Raw genomic sequence first — 20,907 nt, forward strand, 5'->3', positions numbered from 1 at the left:
TCAATAGACACAAAGAAAGCATTCAACAAGATCCAACAGCCATTCATGATAAAAACTCTTAATAAAATGGGTATAGAAGAAAGTACCTCCACATAATAAAGGCCATATATGACAAACTCACAGCCAACAACATACTCAACAGAGAAAAATTGAAAGCCATCCCTCTGAGAACAGAAACAAGACAAAGGTGCCCCTTTCACCACTCTTTTTCAACACAGTACTGGAAGTTTTGGCCACAGCAATAAGGCAAGAAAAAGAAATAAAAGACTTCCAAACAGGCAAAAAAAGAAGTGAAACTCTCGCTGTTTGCAGATGATATAATTTTATATATAGAAAACCCTAAAGAACCCATTGGGAAACTATTAGAAATAACAACTACAGCAAAGTTGAAAGGTACAAAACCAACTGACAAAAATCGGTTGCATTTCTAGAGTCTAAAAATGAATGAACAGAAAGAGAACTCCAGAATACAATCCTATTTACAATGAGAACAAAGAGAATAAAATACCAAGGAAAACTTAACCAAGGAGGTGAGAGGCCTATACAATGAAAACTATGAGATATTACAACGTGATACACCACATCAACAAACTGAGGAATAAAAACCACATGATCATCTCAATAGATGCAGAGAAGGCATTTGACAAGATCCAACAGCCATTTATGATAAAAACTCTGAACAAACTGGGCATAGAAGGAAACTACCTCAACATAATAAAGGCCATATACGACAAACCCATAGCCAACATCATCCTCAATGGGCAAAAACTGAATCCCATCCCCCTGAAAACAGGAACAAGACAAGGATGCCCTCTATCACCACTCTTATTTAACATAGTACTGGAGGTCCTGGCCAGAGCAATCAGGCAAGAAAAAGGAATAAAAGGAATCCAAATAGGGAGGGAAGAAGTGAAACTCTCGCTGTTTGCAGACGACATGATCTTATATATAGAAAACCCCAAAGAATCCATTGGAAAACTGTTAGAAGTAATCAACAACTACAGCAAAGTTGCAGGGTATAAAATCAACTTGCATAAATCAGTAGCATTTCTATACTCCAGTAATGAACCAACAGAAAAAGAACTCAAGAATACAATACCATTCACAATCGCGACAAAAAGAATAAAATACCTTGGGGTAAATTTAACTAAGGAAGTGAAGGACCTATATAATGAAAATTGCAAGGCCTTTCTGAGAGAACTGGATGACGACATAAGGAGACGGAAAAACATTCCATGTACATGGATTGGAAGAATAAATATAGTTAAAATGTCCATTCTACCTAAAGCAATCTACAGATTCAATGCCATCCCAATCAGAATCCCAATGACATTCTTTACAGAATTAGAACAAAGAATCCTAAAATTCATATGGGGCAACAAAAGGCCCCAAATTTCTAAAGCAATCCTGAGAAAAAAGAACAAAGCAGGAGGCATCACAATCCCTGACTTCAAAACATACTACAAAGCAACAGTAATCAAAACAGCATGGTACTGGTACAAAAACAGGTGCACAGCTCAGTGGAACAGAACTGAAAGCCCAGAAATAAAACCACACATCTATGGACAGCTTATCTTTGACAAAGGAGCTGAGGGCATACAATGGAGAAAAGAAAGTCTTTTCAACAAATGGTGCTGGGAAAACTGGAAAGCCACATGGAAAAGAATGAAAATTGACCATTCTTTTGCACCGTTCACCAAAATAAACTCAAAATGGATCAAAGACCTAAAGGTGAGACCTGAAACCATAACGCTTCTGGAAGAAAACATAGGCAGTACACTCTTTGACATCAGTATTAAAAGGATCTTTTCGGACACCATGCCTTCTCAGAGAAGGGAAACAATAGAAAGAATAAACAAATGGGACTTCATCAGATTAAACAGCTTCTTCAAGGCAAATGAAAACAGAATTGAAACAAAAAAACAACCCACTAACTGGGAAAAAATATTTGCAAGTCATATATCTGACAAAGGCTTAATATCCTTAATATATAAAGAACTCTCGCAACTCAACAACAAAACATCAAACAACCCAATCAAAAAATGGGCTGGAGATATGAACAGACATTTCTCCAGAGAAGATATACTGATGGCCAATAGGCATATGAAAAGATGCTCATCATCGCTGATCATCAGGGAAATGCAAATCAAAACTACAACTAAGATATCACCTTACACCCGTTAGAATGACAAAAATATCTAAAACTAATAGCAACAAATGTTGGAGAGGTTGCGGAGAAAAAGGAACCCTCATACACTGCTGGTGGGAATGCAAACTGGTGCAGCCACTATGGAAAACAGTATGGAGATTCCTCAAAAAACTAAAAATAGAACTACCATACGATCCAGCCACCCCACTACTGGGTGTTTATCCAAAGAGCCCGAAGTCAGCAATCCCAAAAGTCCTGTGCACCCCAATGTTTATTGCAGCACTGTTTACAATAGCCAAGACGTGGAAGCAACCTAAGTGCCCATCAACAGACGAATGGATAAAGAAGATGTGGTACATATATACAATGGAATACTACTCAGCTGCAAAACAGAACAAAATCATTCCATTTGCAATAACATGGATGGACCTTGAGAGAATTATGTTAAGGGAAATAAGCCAGCGAGAGAAAGATAATCTGTGTATGACTCCACTCATATGAGGAATTTAAAACTATGGACCAAGAACAGTTTAGTGGATACCAGGGGAAAGGTGGGGTGGGAGGTGGGCACAAAGGGTGAAGTGGTGCACCTACAACATGACTGACAAACATTAATGTACAATTGAAATTTCACAAGATTGTAACCTATCAATAACTCAATAAAAAATTTAAAAAAAAAACTATGACATATTATTGAAATAAAGTGATGATGACATAAGGAAATGGAAAGATATTCTATGCACATAGGTTGGAAAAATAAACATAGTTAAAATATCCATAGTACCTAATGCAATCTACAGATTCAATGCAATCCCAATCAGAATCCCAATGACATTCTTCACAGAAACAGAACGAAGAATCCTCAAACTCAAATGAGGCAAGAAAAGACCCTTAACAGTTAAAGCAATCCTGAGAAAAAAGAACAAAGCTGGAGGCTTCACACTCCCTAATTTCAAAACATAACACAGGGCCGGCCCGGTGGCACAGTGGTTAAGTGCACATGTTCTGCTTTGGCAGCCTGGGGTTCCCCGGTTCAGATTCCAGGTGTGGACAAGGCACCACTTGGCACGCCATGCTGTGATAGGCGTCCCACATACAAAGTAAAGGAAGATGGGCATGGATGTTAGCTCAAGGCCAGTCTTCCTCAGCGAAAAGAGGAGGATTGGCAGCAGTTAGCTCAGGGCTAATCTTCCTCAAAATATATATATATATAACAGAAAGCTATAGTACTCAAAACAGCATGGTACTGATACAAAAACAGACACACAGAACAATGGAACAGAACTGACAGCCCAGAAAAAAACCACACATCTATGGACAGCTAATTTTTGGCAAAGGAGCCCAGAACACACAATGGAGAAAAGAAAATCTCTTCAATAAATGATGTTAGGAAAACTGGATAGCCTCATGCAGAAGAATGAAAGCAGATCATTATCTTTCCCATACACAAAAATTAACTCAAAATGGATCAAACACTTGAAGGTAAGACCTGAAACCACAAAACTCCTAGAAGGAAATGTAAGCAATACACTCTTTGACATCAGTCTTAGAGGATCTTTCTGAATACCATGTCTACTCAGACAATGGAAACAAAAAGAAAAAATAAACAAATAGGACTTTATCAGACTAAAACGCTCTTGCAAAGCAAAGGAAACGAGGAACAAAATGAAAAAACACTCCACAAACTATGAGAAAATATTTGCAAATCATATACCCAACAAGGGGTTAATCTCCAAAATATGTAAAGAACTCACACAACTGAACAACAATAAAACAACCCGATAAAAAAAAATGGGCAAAGAATATAAACAGACATTTTTCCAAAGAAGATATACAGATGGCCAACAGGCACATGAAAAGATGTTCAACATCACTAATGATTAGGAAAATGCAAATCAAAACTACACTGAGATATCACCTTATCCCTGTCAGAATGGCTATAATCACCAAGACAAAAAATAACAAATGTTGGAGAGGATGTGGAGAAAAAGAGAACCCTCATACACTGCTGGTGGGAATGCAAACTGGTGAGGCTGTTATAGAAAACAGTACGGAGATTTCTCAAAAAGTTAAAAATAGAAATAACATATGACCCAGCTATCCCTCTACTGGGTATTTATCCAACGAACTTGAAATCAACAATTCAGAGAGACTTATGCAGCCCTATTTCTTTTTTTTTCTGCTTTTTCTCCCCAAGTCCGCCCAGTACATAGTTGTCTATTTTAGTTATGAGTACTTCTAGTTGTGGGATGCGGGATGCTGCCTCAGCATGGCCTGACGAGCAGTGCCACATCCACGCCCAGGATCCGAACCAGTGAAACCCTGGGCCAGCCCCTGCACCCCTATTTCATTGCAGCATTATCCACTACAGCCAAGAAGTGGAAGCAACCCAAGTGCCCATCAACTGATGATTGGATAAAGAAAACGAGGTGTGTATATATATATATATTTACACACACAATAGAGTACTACTCAGCCATGAAAAAAGACAAAATCATCCCATTTGGAACAACAGCGAGGGACCCTGAGGGCATTATGTTAAGTGAAATATGCCAGACAGAGAAAGACAAACACCTTATGATTTCATTCATATGTGGAAGATAAACACATGGACAAAGAGAACACAGTTTAGTGGCTACCCGAGGGGAAAGGAGTTAGGGATGGGCACAAAGGGTGAAGGGGCACGTTTATATGGTGACTGACAAATAATAATGTAAAATTTCACAATGTTATAAACTGTTATGACCTCAATAAAAAAAGATTCTGTTCTGCAAAGAATTCTGTCAAGAGAATGAAGATGAGCCACAGACTAGGAGAAAATATTTGCAAAAGACACATCTGAGAAAAGACTGTTATCAAAAATACACAAATAACTCTTAAAAGTCAATAAGAAAACACAATAAAAAATGGGTCAAAGATCTGAACAGACACATCACCAAAGAAGATATACAAACAGCAAGTAAGCATATAAAAAGATCCTCTACATCAATTTGTTTAATTGCAAATTAAAAACAAGATACCATTACATACCTATTAGAATGGCCAAAATCCAGAACACTTATAATACCAAATGCTAGTGAGGATAGGGTGCTACAGGAACTCTCATTCATTGCTAGTGGGAATGCAAAATGGTACAGCCATTTTGAAAGACAATTTGGCAGCTTCTTACAAAACTAAACAAATGTTTACCATATGATTCAGCAATAGTGCTCCTTGGTATTGACACAAAGGAGTTGAGAACTTAAGCCCACACAAAAACCTGCACATGGGTGTTTATAGCCAAAATTTCGATGCAACAAAGATGTTCTTCAATAGGTGAATAGACAAACTGTGGTACATCCAGACAATAGGATATTCTTCAGCACTTAAAACAAATGAGCTATCAAGCCATTAAGAGACATGGAGAAGACTTAGATGTATATTACTAAATGAAAGAAGCCAGTCTGAAAAGGATACATACTGTATGATTCCAACTATATGACATTCTAGATAAAGCAAAACTATGGAGACAGTAAAAAAGATCAGCGGTTGCCAGGGAGGAAAGAGGGATGAACAGGCAGAGCACAGAGGATTTTTAGGGCAGTGAAACTACTCTGTATGACACAGTAATAGTGGATAATATGTCATTATACACTTGTCAAAACCCATAGATTGTACAACACCAAGACTGAACCCTAAGGTAAACTAGACTTTGGGTAATAACAATGTGTCAGTGTAGACTCATCAATTGCAACAACTGTACTACTCTGGGGGGGATGTTGATAATGGAGGAGGTCATGCACGTGTGGAGGCAGCGAGTATGTGGGAAATATCTATATTTTCTGTGCAATTGCTGTGAACCTAAAATGCTTTAAAAATAATCTAATAAGAAAAGATTTTTAACTCAGCAAAACTAATTCAACAGCACATTAAAAGTATTATACACCGTAACCAACTACAATTTGTCCCAGGAATGCAAGGGTGGTTCAATATAGGAAAACGAATGAAGTAATACATCACATTAATGGAACAAAAGGAAAAAAAACCACATGATCACCTCAATTGCCACCAAAAGAAAACAGCATTTGACACAATCTAACACCTGTTCATGATAAAAACTCTCAGAAAACTGAGACTACAAGGATTCTGTCAGAAAACAAAGCATAACCTCAACAAAAAGCCATTATGTTAAAAGCCCACAGCTAACATCATACTCAATGGTGAAAGACTGAAGGCTTTCCCCCTAAGATCAGGTATGGCTTTCACCACTTCTATTCAACATCATGCTGGAAGTTCTAGTCAGAGAAACTGGACGAGAAAAAAAAATAAAAGCATCCAAATCTGAATTGAAAGGAAGAACTAAAGCTATATTCACAGACAACATGGTCCTATAAATAGGAAACCCCAAAGAATCCATAAGAAAACTACTAGAGTTAAAAAATTAACTCAGCCACACTGAAGAGTACAAGATCAACACATAAAAGTCAGCTGTGCTTCCACACACCAGCAAGGAACAACCACAAAAGAGAATTAAGAAAGCAATTCTAGGAGCCGGCCCCATGGCCAAGTGGTTAAGTTCACACGCTCTGCTTCAGCAGCCCAGGGTTTCACTGGTTCAGATCCTGGGCGCAGACATGGCGCCACTCACCAGGCCATGCTGAGCATCCCACATGCCACAACTAGAAGGACCCACAACGAAAATATACAACTATGCACTGGGGGAATTTAGCGAGAAAAAGCAGAAAGAAAAAAAGAGTAAGATTGGCAACAGTTGTTAGCTCAGGTACCGATGTTTACAAAAGCAAAAAAACAACAAAGCAAGCAATTCTATCTACAATAGGATCTAAAAGACTAAAATACCTGGGAATAAACTTAACCAAGAAGGTGAAAGCCTAGTACATTGAAAATTGGAAGACATTGTTGAGAGAAATTAAACACCAAAATAGACGAAAAGACAGATGTGGTCATTGATAGGAGAATCTAATATTGTCAAGATGTCAATACTACCTAAAGCAATCTATAGAGTCAATGAAAATTTCAGCCTTTTTTGCCAAAATGGGAAAGACAATCCTCAAATTCATATGGAACTGCAAGGGGCCCTAAACAAACGCTCTTGAAAAAGAAAAAAGTTCGAGGACTCCACTTTCCAATTTCAAAAATTACTATGAAGCTACAACAACCAAAACAGTGTAGTACCAACATAAGGCCAGAGACATAGACCAAGAGAAGGGAAGTGAGAATTCAGAAATAAACCCATAAATCTATGGCCAAGTGATTTGTAAAAAAGGTGCCAATCCATTCAGTGAAAAAAGAATAGTGTCTTCAATAAATCGGGATGGTACAACTAATTTTCCACATAGAAAAGAATGCAATTAGACCCCTTCCTCACACCATGTATAAAAATTAACACAAAATGAATGAACAACTTAAACATAAAAACTAAAAACCATGGAACTCTTAGAAGAAAATGTACCGGCAAATCTTCATGACCTTTAATTTGGCAATATATTCTTAGATATGAGATCAAAAGCACAAAAAAAGAAATAGAAGATAAAATAGAATTCATCAAAATTAAAAACTTTTTGAATCAACTGACAAAGAAAATGAAGAGGCAACCCTACAGAATGAGAGAAAATATTTAGAAATCATATCCAAAATATATAAACAATTTCTACAACTCAACAACAAAAATACATTCAATTAAAAAACCCAAGGCAAAGAACTTCGATAGACATTTCTCTAAAGATATGTAAATGGCCAATAAGCCAGGAAAAGATGCTCAACATCATTAGTAACTAGGAAAATGTGTATCAAAACCACAATATAAAAACCACTTCAGACCTATGAGGATGGTTACATTAAAAAATGAAAGAAAGAAAATAACAAGTCCTGGCAACGATGTGAAGAAACTGGAATCCTCTTACATAGCTGGTGGGGATGGAAAATGGTGCAGCCACCATGGAAAACAGTTTGGCAATTCCTCAAGAGCTAAACATAGAATATGACCCAGCAATTCTACTCCTGGATATATACTCAAAAGAACTGAAAACAATGTCTCAGTTATTTGCATGCTCATGTTCACAGCAGCATTACTCACAACAGCCAAAAGGTGGAAAAAATCCAAGTGTCCTTCAAGAGATGAATGGATAAACAAAATGTGGCATATACATACAATGGATTATCATTCAGCCATAAAAAGGAATGAAGTTTTGATACATGCTACAACATGGACAAATCTCTAAAACATGCTCAGTGAAATAAGCCAGACACAAAAGAACAAATATTATATACTCCTACTTATATGAAAAATCTAAAATAAGCAAACTCATAGAGAAAGAAAGTAGATTAGAGGTAACCAGAGCCTAGGGGGAAGGGGAACCTGGGGAGTTATTGCTTAATGGTTACAGAGTTTCTATTTGGGGTGATGAAAAGTTTTGGAAATAGTGGTGATGACTGAACATTATGAATGTAATTAATACAACTGAATAGCACACTTAAAAGTGGTTAAGGGGGCCGGCCCCATGGCCAAGTGCTTAAGTTCATATGCTCTGCTTCGGCGGCCCAGGGTTTCACCGGTTTGGATCCTGGGAGCAGACATGGCACCACTTGTCAGGCCATGCAGAGGCGCCATCCCACAATTATAAGGACCCACAACTAAAAAAAAAAAAAAATACACAACTATGTACCAGGGGGCTTTGGGAGAAAAAGGAAAATTAAAATCTTTAAAAAAAAAAAAAAAGTGGTTAAATGGCAAATTTTGTTACATATAGTTTACACAACTTAAAACATTAGCAATTTAGTATACCAAAACTCACTGAATTGTACACTTTAAGTGTGTGAACTGTATGATATATGAATTATATCTCAATAAAGCCATTAAAAATATACTCTAATTTTATGTGAAAATAGTGCTATACACTCAGAAAATTATTCCAAATGATCTTAGTATGACAGTATTGACTACACATCCTTAACAGGATATATTCTAAAACTAAAAAGCTACAAGCAATCAAACTTCATTATTCTTAACATCCAAGAAAACAGGTCAAGAAGGAAAGTATTGTAGTTAACAATACTTTTAAAAAGCAAAGAAAGAAATACACCAGAATTGGGTAGATAGAGCCTCCCTTTCCCACCCCCTATGAATTCATACATTTTAAATTTATCAGGAAGTTTACGACAATAATAGCAATACACAACAGTCAAGATGGCACTAATAGGAACAAAGTTTTCTTTCCCTTTTTTAAAATGAATAGATTCCCACAAGGTACAATGTCAATACATACAGAAAAATCAACTCCATTACCTATTTCAGGCTTCCAACTATCTCACTAAAGAGAACTATCTTAAGATAATTAAACAACAGTTACTAAAGACTAATATACAGAACCATAAAATCTGAGCGAAACTTGATGATCTTCTGTCACCAATCTGCTCATTTTACAAGGGAACTGAAGCCCAGGGGAGTTAAGTGCCTTGTTTAAAGATGCATAGCTAGGAAGGAGCAGAGCCAACGACAATCCATAATTCAGTCAGTGCTTCGTTCCATGACACCTATGCCATTATGAGCAAATGCTTGAATTCACTTTAGCTGCTAAGTATCAAGAACTGATGTGGGGCTGAAAATAGGAACATTCAGACCTTGAGAAATGCCACATTATCTTCCTCTTGACAGCCAACTGACTCCCCTCCTTCCCCACACCCCCTCCAAAAAGCTCAGGCAAAATGGGTTTGTTCTCAGCATAAAATGATGGGCTCCACACTTATGGAGTCCTGACAAGGGGGACGGCAGGGGTTATAGAGAATAAGCAAAGTGCAGATACTGAACAGTGAGTTCCCCAATCCCCTTCCCCTAGAAGATAAGGTTAAAGGAAATCTCTCAAAAAACAGAAGACGACACAAAAAAGAAAGATGCAGAGAATCAAACCAGAACCAACTTTCAGTTAATCAGAACATGAGAAAGACAACAGAAAAAAGAAAGAGAAGAAATGCTCAAAGAAATAACACAAGAAATGTCCCAGAATTGAAGAAAATGAGTTTGCCAATTGAAAGGAAACCGCCAGAAAACCTATGAGCTATGAAGAAAAGGAATCACATCAGACTTCTAAGAGTACAAACGATGAGAAAATGAAGCAATGCCCTCAAAATTGAGCAAAAGATTATTTCGAACCTAGAATTCAATAACCAAACTACCAATTAAATTAGGTAAAGACATTTTTCATATACAATGTTAAAAAAAAAAATCCCATCCATTCCTTCTCAAAGCAAACTGGAGATTGTGCTACACCAAAACAGAGGAAGTAAGTCAAGAGGACATGAGTTGGAAGAAACCAAGTGTCTAACGCAGAAAAGGGAATTCTCAAGATGATAAAGGAAAGTCTCAGGAACACAGCTAAGCAGAAACCAGTCCAGGATGGAGCAGTAAGACAAGAGCGAAGAGTGCTCCAGAAGGAAGACTCTTAAAAAAACATTTTTTTTAGATCTGAAATTGAGGGGTTATGTGATTTATTTAAATCACACTAGAGAGTTTAAATTGAGTTTGGGTAAAGAATTAGTAATAAATCACAGAAAACTAAAGAAAGCAAAAAATAAAGCAATTATTAACTATAGGAAAAGTAAAACTACACAATAAGGGCAATTCAAATGCAAAAATATTTACCTTATAATTATATAAACTATAAATACACATTTAACTAAAAATTACAATAACAGAACTGGATGAATGAGAGGGAAATAAAAACATCTGTCAACAGAGGTGTGGAGGAACAGACTAGAAGGCCTGTAGAAAGTGTCTAAAATGGGGAGGAGAACAAGAAATAAAAGCACATAGGTATGTATGTTATTCAGAAGTACGAAGTACAGCCATAAACGGCAGTCAAGTTGCCTCTGTGGAGTAGGAATCAAAGGCGTGGAATAGGAACTCAACTAGATAGAAATCTAGGAAAACTAAATAGAAGCCATCTGAAAAAACAAAAGTTAAAGAAACACAGGCGACATTTTCAACAAGGGCAAAAGGCAGTGTGAATGAGCTGGAAAATGGCAAAACAAGAGGAGATGAACAAATGAAAGCACAACGGAAGCCTGGGAAGATAGACTACGGACCCATTACTGCACTCCAAACTGGGAGCCAGTGAAACCAATCTCTTTCGACTTTTCACAGCCACTGTCTCTGCCCCATCCACCATGTCCCTTCCAAGCTATCCACAGCACCCTGTTTTGTCATTTCACTTAGACCTAAGTCTACAGAATACCTTCACATGTTCCAAACTTACTTACTTGCTAATCAACATGCCACTGAAATTCCCAGGTGCTAAAATTAATGATTTCTCCTTGTCCGAAGAAAAACATGATTAAAATAATACTCTTTAAATGTAAAAGAGAGGTGGCCATAATAACCAATCCTTAAAATTTTGCCCCCACTCCTCTTTATTTATTTGACTAGGTAGTTCAAAGAACATTCTAACTTCTGTCTAGACCAATGGTTCTTAATCTTTTGGGAGCCAGGTGCCCACTAACAATCTCATGAAAGCTCTAAACTTACTTTAAAAAAAAAAAAAGTCATATCAATAAACAAAAACCATAATTCCAGGCGTACAAAAACCCTTAATAAGGTTCTGTTTTAGACTTTGGCACCACATTTGTGTTTGCGACTATGCCGGCAGTTTGAAATTACAACCTGCATGTAAGTACCTATTCCCTTCCTCTAGAGGAATAGACTGTAACCTACTCCTCTATTCCTAAAAGAAACTAAATCAGGCCGAAACCAAAGCCTTGCTGAGCCACCTATCGGACAAAGTATCTTTAATCTCTCCAGGTCTCAACATCCACAGGGCTGTTGGGAGCACAAAACACAATCACATAGGCCTGGTATGTGATAAAAAGCACAATTTTGTTCTATTACAATCACGATCGTCCCTGAGTTTTCCTTTTTAGTTTCCTCACACCTTTACTCTCGTAGGCCCTTACCTAAACACGCCTTGAACATCCATTTAACATCCATTTAACATCGACATTTACTGAGTGCTTACTATGTGCGAAGCACTGCCCTCGATGTTCAACACCGAGCACCCTGCACACTCCCACCACCACCATACCCGCATCTTCTTGATGAAGGAGGTTTAACCCGCCTCAAAGTCCACAGCTCACCAACGGCACAGCTGTGCTTCGACCGGGCAAACTGACTCAAGGTGCTGTGCACACCCGCCCTCAGCGCCTTTCTCCTCACCCTCCACTTCCAGTCACTAAAGTCTGGGTGAATCCAAAACATATCTAGCACATTATTTATCTTAGGAAAAATACAAGAGCATGTTGTTGAAAAGGTTACAAATTTTAAGTCACAGTACGAACGCCCCGTAAGAAATTCAGAATTCCCAACATTCCGTTGGAAAAAAAAAAAAAAAAGCAAATAAAAGCAGCTTCCACAGAGCGCCGGGAATGGGAGCGGGGCGTGAGCAGCGCGGGCAGAAGCCCCAAGACCACAGACGCAGCGACGGCCCACGAGCGCCCCGCTGGCCCGCCGGCGCGGCCCAAGGCCCGGTCCGCGCCGCGCCGGTCCCCGCAGCCTTCGCCCGGGAGGGGGCCGCCGACGCGGCGGGGAGCCGGCCGGGAGCCGGGAAGAGCGCCGCGGGGACGCGGGCGCGGCGACGCCCGGGACAGGACGGCGCGCGGACCGCCGGGAGCGGCCAGGAGGAAGAGGAAGCGCCGGCGCCAACGGCCGCCGCGCTCTCCTGCTCCGTCCCCAGGAGCTCGCGAGCGCCACGCCGCCCAACACACCGCGCGAACCGGCCGGCGCCTCAACGGAACGCGCCAGGGAGCGGCGGCCGCCGGGAGCCATGACGCCGGCGCCGCGCGGGGCCGCGGCCGGACCAGGGCGGAGGCTGCCCGTCTCCCCAGGGCCCGCTCACCTCTCGGGGCGACGGGGCGGAGCCCTGCACCGAGGCGATGTACCGCTCCACGTCGGCCTTGCTGCGCCGCATCGCGCCGCCAACCCGGCTCCTGACGCGCGGGAGGCCAGCCTGAGGCCCACGGCGGTCGGCGTCTCCAGGAGCGAAGCGCTTGAAAGCCCGTGACGCAGCGCCGTCGCCGGCGGAGGAGCCGCTCGACCCGCGTGCGTGTTGCGTCAGCACTGTGCGCCACGCCGACGACGGCGCGCTCCCGCCGAGCACCGCCCTCCCGCCCCGAGTTCCGCGCGCGGTCTGTCGAGCCCTGTCAGATGCGGGCTGTGGAGAGCGCCGGCGCCGAGAGGCGCGGGGAAGGGACGTCCAACCCGGCGCCCGGGCTAGGTCAACGACGTGATGTTTTACCTGAGGAGTCCTCAGAAGTTTCGGTCGTTCCGTCTTCATCATAGTTACGCGATGCTGTGGACGTAAAAAGCACTCTCACGCCATTTTGGTGAGCGTGTAAATTGGAACGACCTTTCTCGAGGCGATTGGTTAAATCTATTTGTCTGACACGTGTGCGTACGCAGCATACGTGTTAAAACTCATGCTTTTTTAAATGACATATATGAGAAAATTAAAAATACATTAAGAAGCAGGCCGCAAAGACTATGTTTGGGGAGGATTATAATTTGTATATATGAATAGCCCTCCCAAATTTATATATATTTCAATAGCAGAACGGGAAATACTAAAATGTTAATGGTAATCATCTCAAAATGAGTTATCTGTATTTTCCAAATCTCCAAAAATCTTTACTTTTGGAATTTGAATTTTAAACTCTTAGTTTAAAACAAGTTTTATAAAATGCTTTCAATGGTAAAGACATTTTTGGATTAAAAAAGATCACATCTGTATATACAGTAGGGTCTTAATTATCTGGGAAAATATCAAACAAAGGAAATATGTTGAAATTTTTAAGCAACTTTAGGATGTTATGGTTATGGATAATTTTTATCCTTCTTAATAGACTAAGTACAGTTTTATCCGATCACCTGGAATTAACCTGGCCTCTTTCAGGCTATCTCCTCAGTCTATTCTTTTTGATTTTTCCGTATTTTCTACATTGAGCAAGTATTTCCTTTAGACAGAGGGAAAAATGCAGTTTTATTTTATTTCAGTCATATTGGATGGAAATAAGAGAAAAGGAAATGATGATACTGAGGTCACTAGTGTGACTGACATACATTAACAGTGTCAACTTAAAAAACAAATTTGCCTGCTATTTTGGCTCAAAATGAGCCTATTTGGGAACAGCCAAAAGAATTGCAATTTGGGATGGGCATGCTGTGGCTAACCACAGGCAAATTGGAAAACAAAGGAAGAGAGCTTCCTTAAGAGAGAAAAAGGGGGAGTAAGGAGGGGCTGTTCCAAGGAAAGTCCATTGAGGGAGAGGAACAGATCAGGGCCCAACAGCTGCTCACTGGCTGAGCCGTGGCTGAGAGAGAAATCTTCCTTCAGAGTAGAGTAGTTTCACTTCTGTGGAACATGCAAGCCTCCAGTCTCCTTCTGTTTGGTGTAATTATGATGTGTGAAGGGATGCTGGAGCTCCCCTACAGGCCGTCCTGATTCCAATTTAGTTAAGGTTTCTTTTATTAATTTCCACAAAGGAATAACATGTGAAGAGAATCTAGTTTGGGATGGAAAATCCTGTTTTAGGTAGTTGATCTATTTCACTTGAGGTACCATTCCATGAGTTTGCCTTGGAAAGAGTGTTAGTAATAATAACCACAGCTAACAAGTAAGCGCTTTCTCTGTTCCAGGTCCTTTTCTTAGCACTTCACATGTGTTAACTCATTTAATTCTCCCAACAGTTTCGTAAGGGTCCTATTACTTATTAATATCCTCAGTTTTACAGATAAGAAAACCAAGGGAGTGAGCAGTAAAGCAACTTTCCCAAGCATACTTACTTAGTAAAATTACTACCATTAATCTGTTTAAGTTGCACATACTGAAAAGGAGTGGGCCAAAGAGAGAACCTTTCTTGAGGAACTCAAAAGACTTTTCTCGAGTTCATTTATTAAGCTTCGAAACCTCTGTTTTCACTAAATGGGACGATGAGTCTGCCCTTCTGGGCTTTAAAAATACAGTAGACATTCTTCTGCATGATGATGTCCATTCCAGCCCACATCTTTTCCCAACATAGACCAGTTCCATCCAAACTTATTCTACAACTAATTACCCTTCTCTCAAATCACACACCTAACTATAATGTTCTCTACAAGGAACTCAGCAGAAGGATGAATTCCACTCCAACGGCTCCAGAACTCATGTGGATGCATTGCAAATTCAATTCAAATTAGAGTTGAATTTATAGAAATATCTGAAAGATATGACATGACATTTTCCATTAGCAGTAGTTTTATCTGATTAATCTGAGTCCTCAACTTCTCAATTAATTGGACTAACAGGCATCCAAAACTGATGCTGATCAAACTCAGGAGTTTCTTTCATCTCCTCAAGTACTTCTGTCCTCTGTTACTGATTGTCACTCATTGCAGACACATTACTTTTCATATATCATATCATTCTTTTTTTCTTCAGAATCATTCATACTGTCAGTTCATCTCACCATTTTCTCAGTGCTCCCAATTTGTATGATTCTTTAGTAATCCTAAAGTACTGCTTTTTTAGGTAGCACTTTGAATATTCTCATGCCTTTTGAATTTAGTAGACACGATGAGATTAAAAACGTTCGTTAAAAAACTCGGAAACAAGAGGAACCAATATGACTGCACATTGCCAATGACAATATCTTTTGTTCTTGCACGTAAGTTGTTTTGGTTTAAAAACTTTCACTGTGATTGCATCTCTGAAAATAGAGGCTTCTGTACAAGCTGCTCTTGATGTCCATGCAACCTAAACTGCCTTTCTTGTGCAGAAATGGATCTTCCATACATCATCTGAGGAAGGATTGGAGCTATCACATGATAGCACAACCCTGCCAGGAATCAGAGTTTGCATAAATCGTAAACTAAGATACATATATGTATATGCATTTGTATGTAAATATCTTTATGTATGTGTATGTATGTATGTATACATATGCATGCACATATGTATATATGTATGCATCTATGGGAATTGAATCCGCCAGGCCAATGCTGTGTAATATAATGTGATCAAACATATAATTTAAAGTTTTCTAGAAGCCACACTTTAAAAAGGAACAGGAGAAATTAATTTTAGTAATCTTTTATTCAACCCAATATATTTTAAATATTATAATTTCAACATGCAATTAATACAAACAAATTGTTAATAAGCTGTCTTACATTCTTTTTTTTGTACTAAGCATTCAAAATACAAAGTATATGTGTGTGTGTTTTACACTTACATCTTAATTCAGATGCTAAGTTTTCATCAGAAATACTTGATCTGTATTTAAATTTCATAAAACTTAGGGTTGAAAAAACAGGTTCATATACCCAAGTTGTTCCAAACATACTTAGAAGTTGTCAATAATTGAGTTGAATATCAAGTTTTAAAATTTAAATATAAATTAAAATTAAATCAAATTAAAAATTCCGTGGTTCAGTAGCACTAGCTACATTTCAAGAGCTCAGTTCCTAGTATATTGGACAGTGTCTAGTATATTGGACAGTGCAGCTCTATATAATTCTATTGCTTGTTGTTCAAACATTAAACTTAAAAAGGAACAAGTTATGTAAGAAAACAGTTACTACCTGTAGCAGTCAATGTGGCTAAAGGAAGATCCAAAAAGTACAGCATCCTAGAAGCTAAAAGCAGTGCTTTAAGGAGAGAGTAATCAACAGCATAACGTGCTGCCAAAAGGTCAGGAGTGATGACTGAGAAAAACTCTTTGGACTCGCTTCCTAAAAGCTGATTTTTGAAAGAAATATCACAGGCAAAAACCAGCATTCAAATGGTTAAGGAGGGATTAGGTGGTAAGGAAATGAAGAGACAAAGTGATGATTACTTTTTTTTTTCTTTGCAGGGGAAGAGTCACCCTAAGCTAATACCTGTCACCAAGCTTTCTCCTTTTTTCTTCCTTTTTTCCCCCCAAAGCCTCAGTACATGGTTGTGTATAGTTGTAAGTTCTTCTGGTTCTTCTTGTATGAGCCACTTTCACAGCATGGCTACTGACAGACAAGTGGCGTGGTTCTCCACCCAGGAACCGAACCTGGGCCGCTGAAGCAGAGTGCGCAGAACTTTAACCGCTAGGCCATCAGGGCTGGCTCTACTTTCTTTTTAATAAGGAGAACTGATGTTGGTATTTTCAGTAAATAATCATATAGAAAAATCGCCCTTTTGGGCAGGTGTATAGATTTATGAATTTTAAGACATGTATAGATTCATGTAATCACTACCACAATCAGAATACATAATAATTCCATCATCCCAAAAATCTCATCACATTATTACTTTAGAGTCATCCCCTCCACTCACCCCTTACTGCTAGCACTTCTCCACACTATAGTTTTATCTTTTCCAGAATATCATACGAATGGGATCATACAGTATGCAACCTTTTGATGCTGGCTTCTTTCACTCAGCGTAATGCCTTTGAAATTTATCTAAATTTTTTCATATATCAATAGTTTATTATTTTTCATTGCTGAGCAATATTCCATGGTATGAACATACCACAGTTTTATTCATTTACCAGTTGTAGGGCATTGGGGTTGTTACCAGTTTTTTGTGATTATGATTAGAGCTGCTATAAACATTTGTACACGTTTTTCAGTGAACGCAAGTTTTCATTTCTCCAGGGCAATGGTTGGCAAACTATGGCCTGTAGCCTGCCTGCCTGCCTGTTTTTGCAAATAAAATTTGATTGCAACACAGCCATGCTCATTTGTTTACATATTGTCTTATGGCTACTTTTGCACTGCAATAATAAAGTTGAGTCATTGTAACAGAGACTTGTGTCCTATAAGCCTAAAATATTTATTATCCAGCCCTTTAAGGAAAACTTTGCTTACACCTGCTCTAAAGTAAAGAGTCAGGAGTGGGATTGTTGGGTCCTATGGTGGTGTTATGTTTAACTTTATAAGAAACTGCCAAACTGTTTTTCAGAGTGGCTGTATCGTTTTTGCATTCCCATCAGAAATATATGAGATCCAGTATCAGAAATATATAAGAGATCCAGTTGCTCTGCATCCTTGTCATCACTTGGTACTATCAGTATTTTTTTTTAAAGATTTTATTTTCCTTTTTCTCCCCAATGCCCCACAGTACATAGTTGTGCATTTTTAGTTGTGGGTCCTTCTGGTTGTGGCATGTGGGACGCTACCTCAGCGTGGCCTGATGAGCAGTGCCATGTCCGCACTCAGGATTCGAACTTGTGAAACCCTGGGCCGCTGAAGCAGAGCACGCTAACTTAACCACTCGGCCACAGGGCCGGCCCCTGTCAGTATGTTTATATTTAAGCCATTCTAAAAAGTGTGTAGTAGATCTCATCATGATTTTATTTTAGCTCTTAATAGGTAATTTTGTTGAATGTTTTTTCATAGGCATATTTGCCATCTATATATCTCATTTGGTAAGTTGTCTGTATTTTGATCAGCTTGTTTGTTGTCTTACTGTTGAGTTTTGAGAGGATTATATGTATTCTGATTGCAAGTCCTCTATCAGATATGTAATTGGCAAACAGTTTTCTCCAAGTCTATAGTTTATTTCATTCGCCAGTGTCTTCTACAGAGCAGATGTTTTTGATTTTGATAAAATTCAGCTTATCAATTTTTTTCTGTTTTATAAATCATGCTTTTGATGTTGTGTCTAAAAACTCTTTGCCTAACCCCCAGTCACAAATGTTTTCTCCTATGTTTTACAATTTATATTTAGATGAATGATCCACTTTTGAGTTATTTTTTGAGCTAAGTGGAAGGTTTATGTCAAGAGCCTTTTTTTTTTTTTTGGAGGTAGATGTCCAGCTGTTCCGGCACTATCCTTTCTCCATTAAATTACTATTGCCCCTGTGTAGAAATCAGATAACCACATTAGCATAGTTCTCTATCTGGACCCTCCATTTTGTTTTGTTGATTTATATACATCTGTCTTTTTGCAGATACCTCACCGTCTTGATTATTGTAGCTTTATGTGTCTTAAAATAGAGTAGTGTGATTCCTCCAACTTTACACTTCTTTGTCAATATTGTTATCATATTCTAGTTCCTTTGACTTTCCACATACATTCTATAATCAAATTTTCTATTTCTACAAAAAATTCTGCCAGGAACTTAATTGTGAATATGTTTAATCTATAGATCATTACAGGTAGAATTGCCATCTTTACCATGTCTTCTACTCCATGGGCATGGGCCTGGACCATTTATTCAGGTCTTCTTTGTTTTCATCAGGATTTTGTGGTTTTAAGCATATACAACCTATACATGTTTTGTTAGTTTATAGCTATTTCATTTTTGATAGAGCTAATGTAAATAGTATTATTTTATAGCTTTTGGCTTCCAATAGTACATTGCTAGGATAGAGAAATACCGTTGATTTTTGCTTGTTGACCTTGTATCCTGTGACACTGTTAAACTCATCTATTAGTTTTGGAGATATTTTGTACGTTACTTGGGATTTTACACATAGACAATTGTGTATTCAATCTGTATATCTTTTTTTTTAATCTTGCCTTATTTCATGGTCTAGGACTTTTAGTATGATATTGAATAAGACTGGTGAGAGAGGACATTCTTCTCTTGTTTCTGACCTTAAGGGGACAGACTTTCACCATTAAGTACAATGTTAGCTGTAGGTTTTTTGTAGATGCTTTTATCAGGTTAAGGAAATTTCCTCCTATTCTTAGTTTGTTGGCAGTTTTTATTATGAATAGACTGAATTATGTCAAATGCTTTTTATGCATCCGTTGATATGATCATGGAATTTTTCTTCTTTAAGCTGTTATTAGGATTACATTGATTGATTTCAGAATATTAGATCATCCTTGAATTCCCAGGATAAACCCCACGTAGTTGTGATGTGTTTTGCTGTTTGTTTGTTTGTTTATTGTGGTAAAATAGATGTAACATAAAAATTACCATCTTAACTGTTTTTAAGTGTACAATTCAATGGCATTAAGTATATTCACAATGTTCTGCAACCACTACCTCTATCCATTTCCAAAAGCTTTTTATCATCCCAAACAGAAACTTTGTACCCATTAAGCAATAACTCCCATTCACCCCTCCCCCGGCCCCTGATAACCTCTACTCTGCTTTATGTCTCTATGAATTTGCCTATTCTAGGCACCTCATGTAATTGGAATCACACAGTGTTTTCCTTTTGTGTCTGACTTATTTGACTTAGCATAATGTTATCAAAGTTCATGCATGGTATAGCATTTTCAGAATTTCATGGCTTTTTATGGTTGAATATATATTAACATTTTATATACTATTTGATTCAATTTGCTAATGTTTATTGAGGATTTTTACATCTAAGTTCATGAGGCATATTGCTATTTTCCAATTTCCCTTGAGATTTTCTGTTTGATCCATTAATTATTTAGAAGTCTGTTGTCTGATTTCCGAGTGTTTAGAGATTTTCCTGTTATGTTTGTCTTATTGATTCCTGGTCTACTTCCATTATGGTCAGAAGACACACTATGCATGATTTCAATTGCTTTAAAGTTGTTAAGGTTTGTTTTATGACCCAAGATACAGTCTCTCTTGAATTTTCCGTGTCCACTTGAAAAGAATGTGTATTCTGCTCTCGGTGGGTAGAGTGTTCTACACATGTCAATTAGATCGAGTTGGTGGGTGATCCTGTTCAGTTCTCTTGTATCTTTACTGATTTTCTATCTACTAGTTATATCAGTTATTGAGAGAGGAGTATTGAAGTCTCCATCTATAATTTTGGATTTGCTATCACT

The 20,907-nt window shown here is 38.5% G+C and overlaps 1 protein-coding gene across 4 annotated transcripts in view; it reads right to left on the reverse strand.

The window, feature by feature from the left end:
• RANBP2 (RAN binding protein 2) overlaps positions 1-13,222 on the reverse strand; it is an 88,707-nt gene extending 75,485 nt beyond the window's left edge. For 2 of the 4 annotated variants that reach the window (XM_014730863.3, XM_014730862.3), the window contains exon 1: positions 13,033-13,222. In XM_014730863.3, coding sequence (XP_014586349.2) covers positions 13,033-13,104 — 72 coding nt within the window. In that variant the 5' untranslated portion in view covers positions 13,105-13,222. The remainder of the gene's footprint in view (positions 1-13,032) is intronic. The other 2 variants (XM_014730861.3, XM_014730860.3) reach the window with 1 other exon arrangement.
• Between the last annotated feature and the right edge of the window lie 7,685 nt (positions 13,223-20,907).

The sequence above is a fragment of the Equus caballus genome, chromosome 15, assembly GCF_041296265.1.
Source record: "Equus caballus isolate H_3958 breed thoroughbred chromosome 15, TB-T2T, whole genome shotgun sequence".
Taxonomy (NCBI): domain Eukaryota; kingdom Metazoa; phylum Chordata; class Mammalia; order Perissodactyla; family Equidae; genus Equus; species Equus caballus.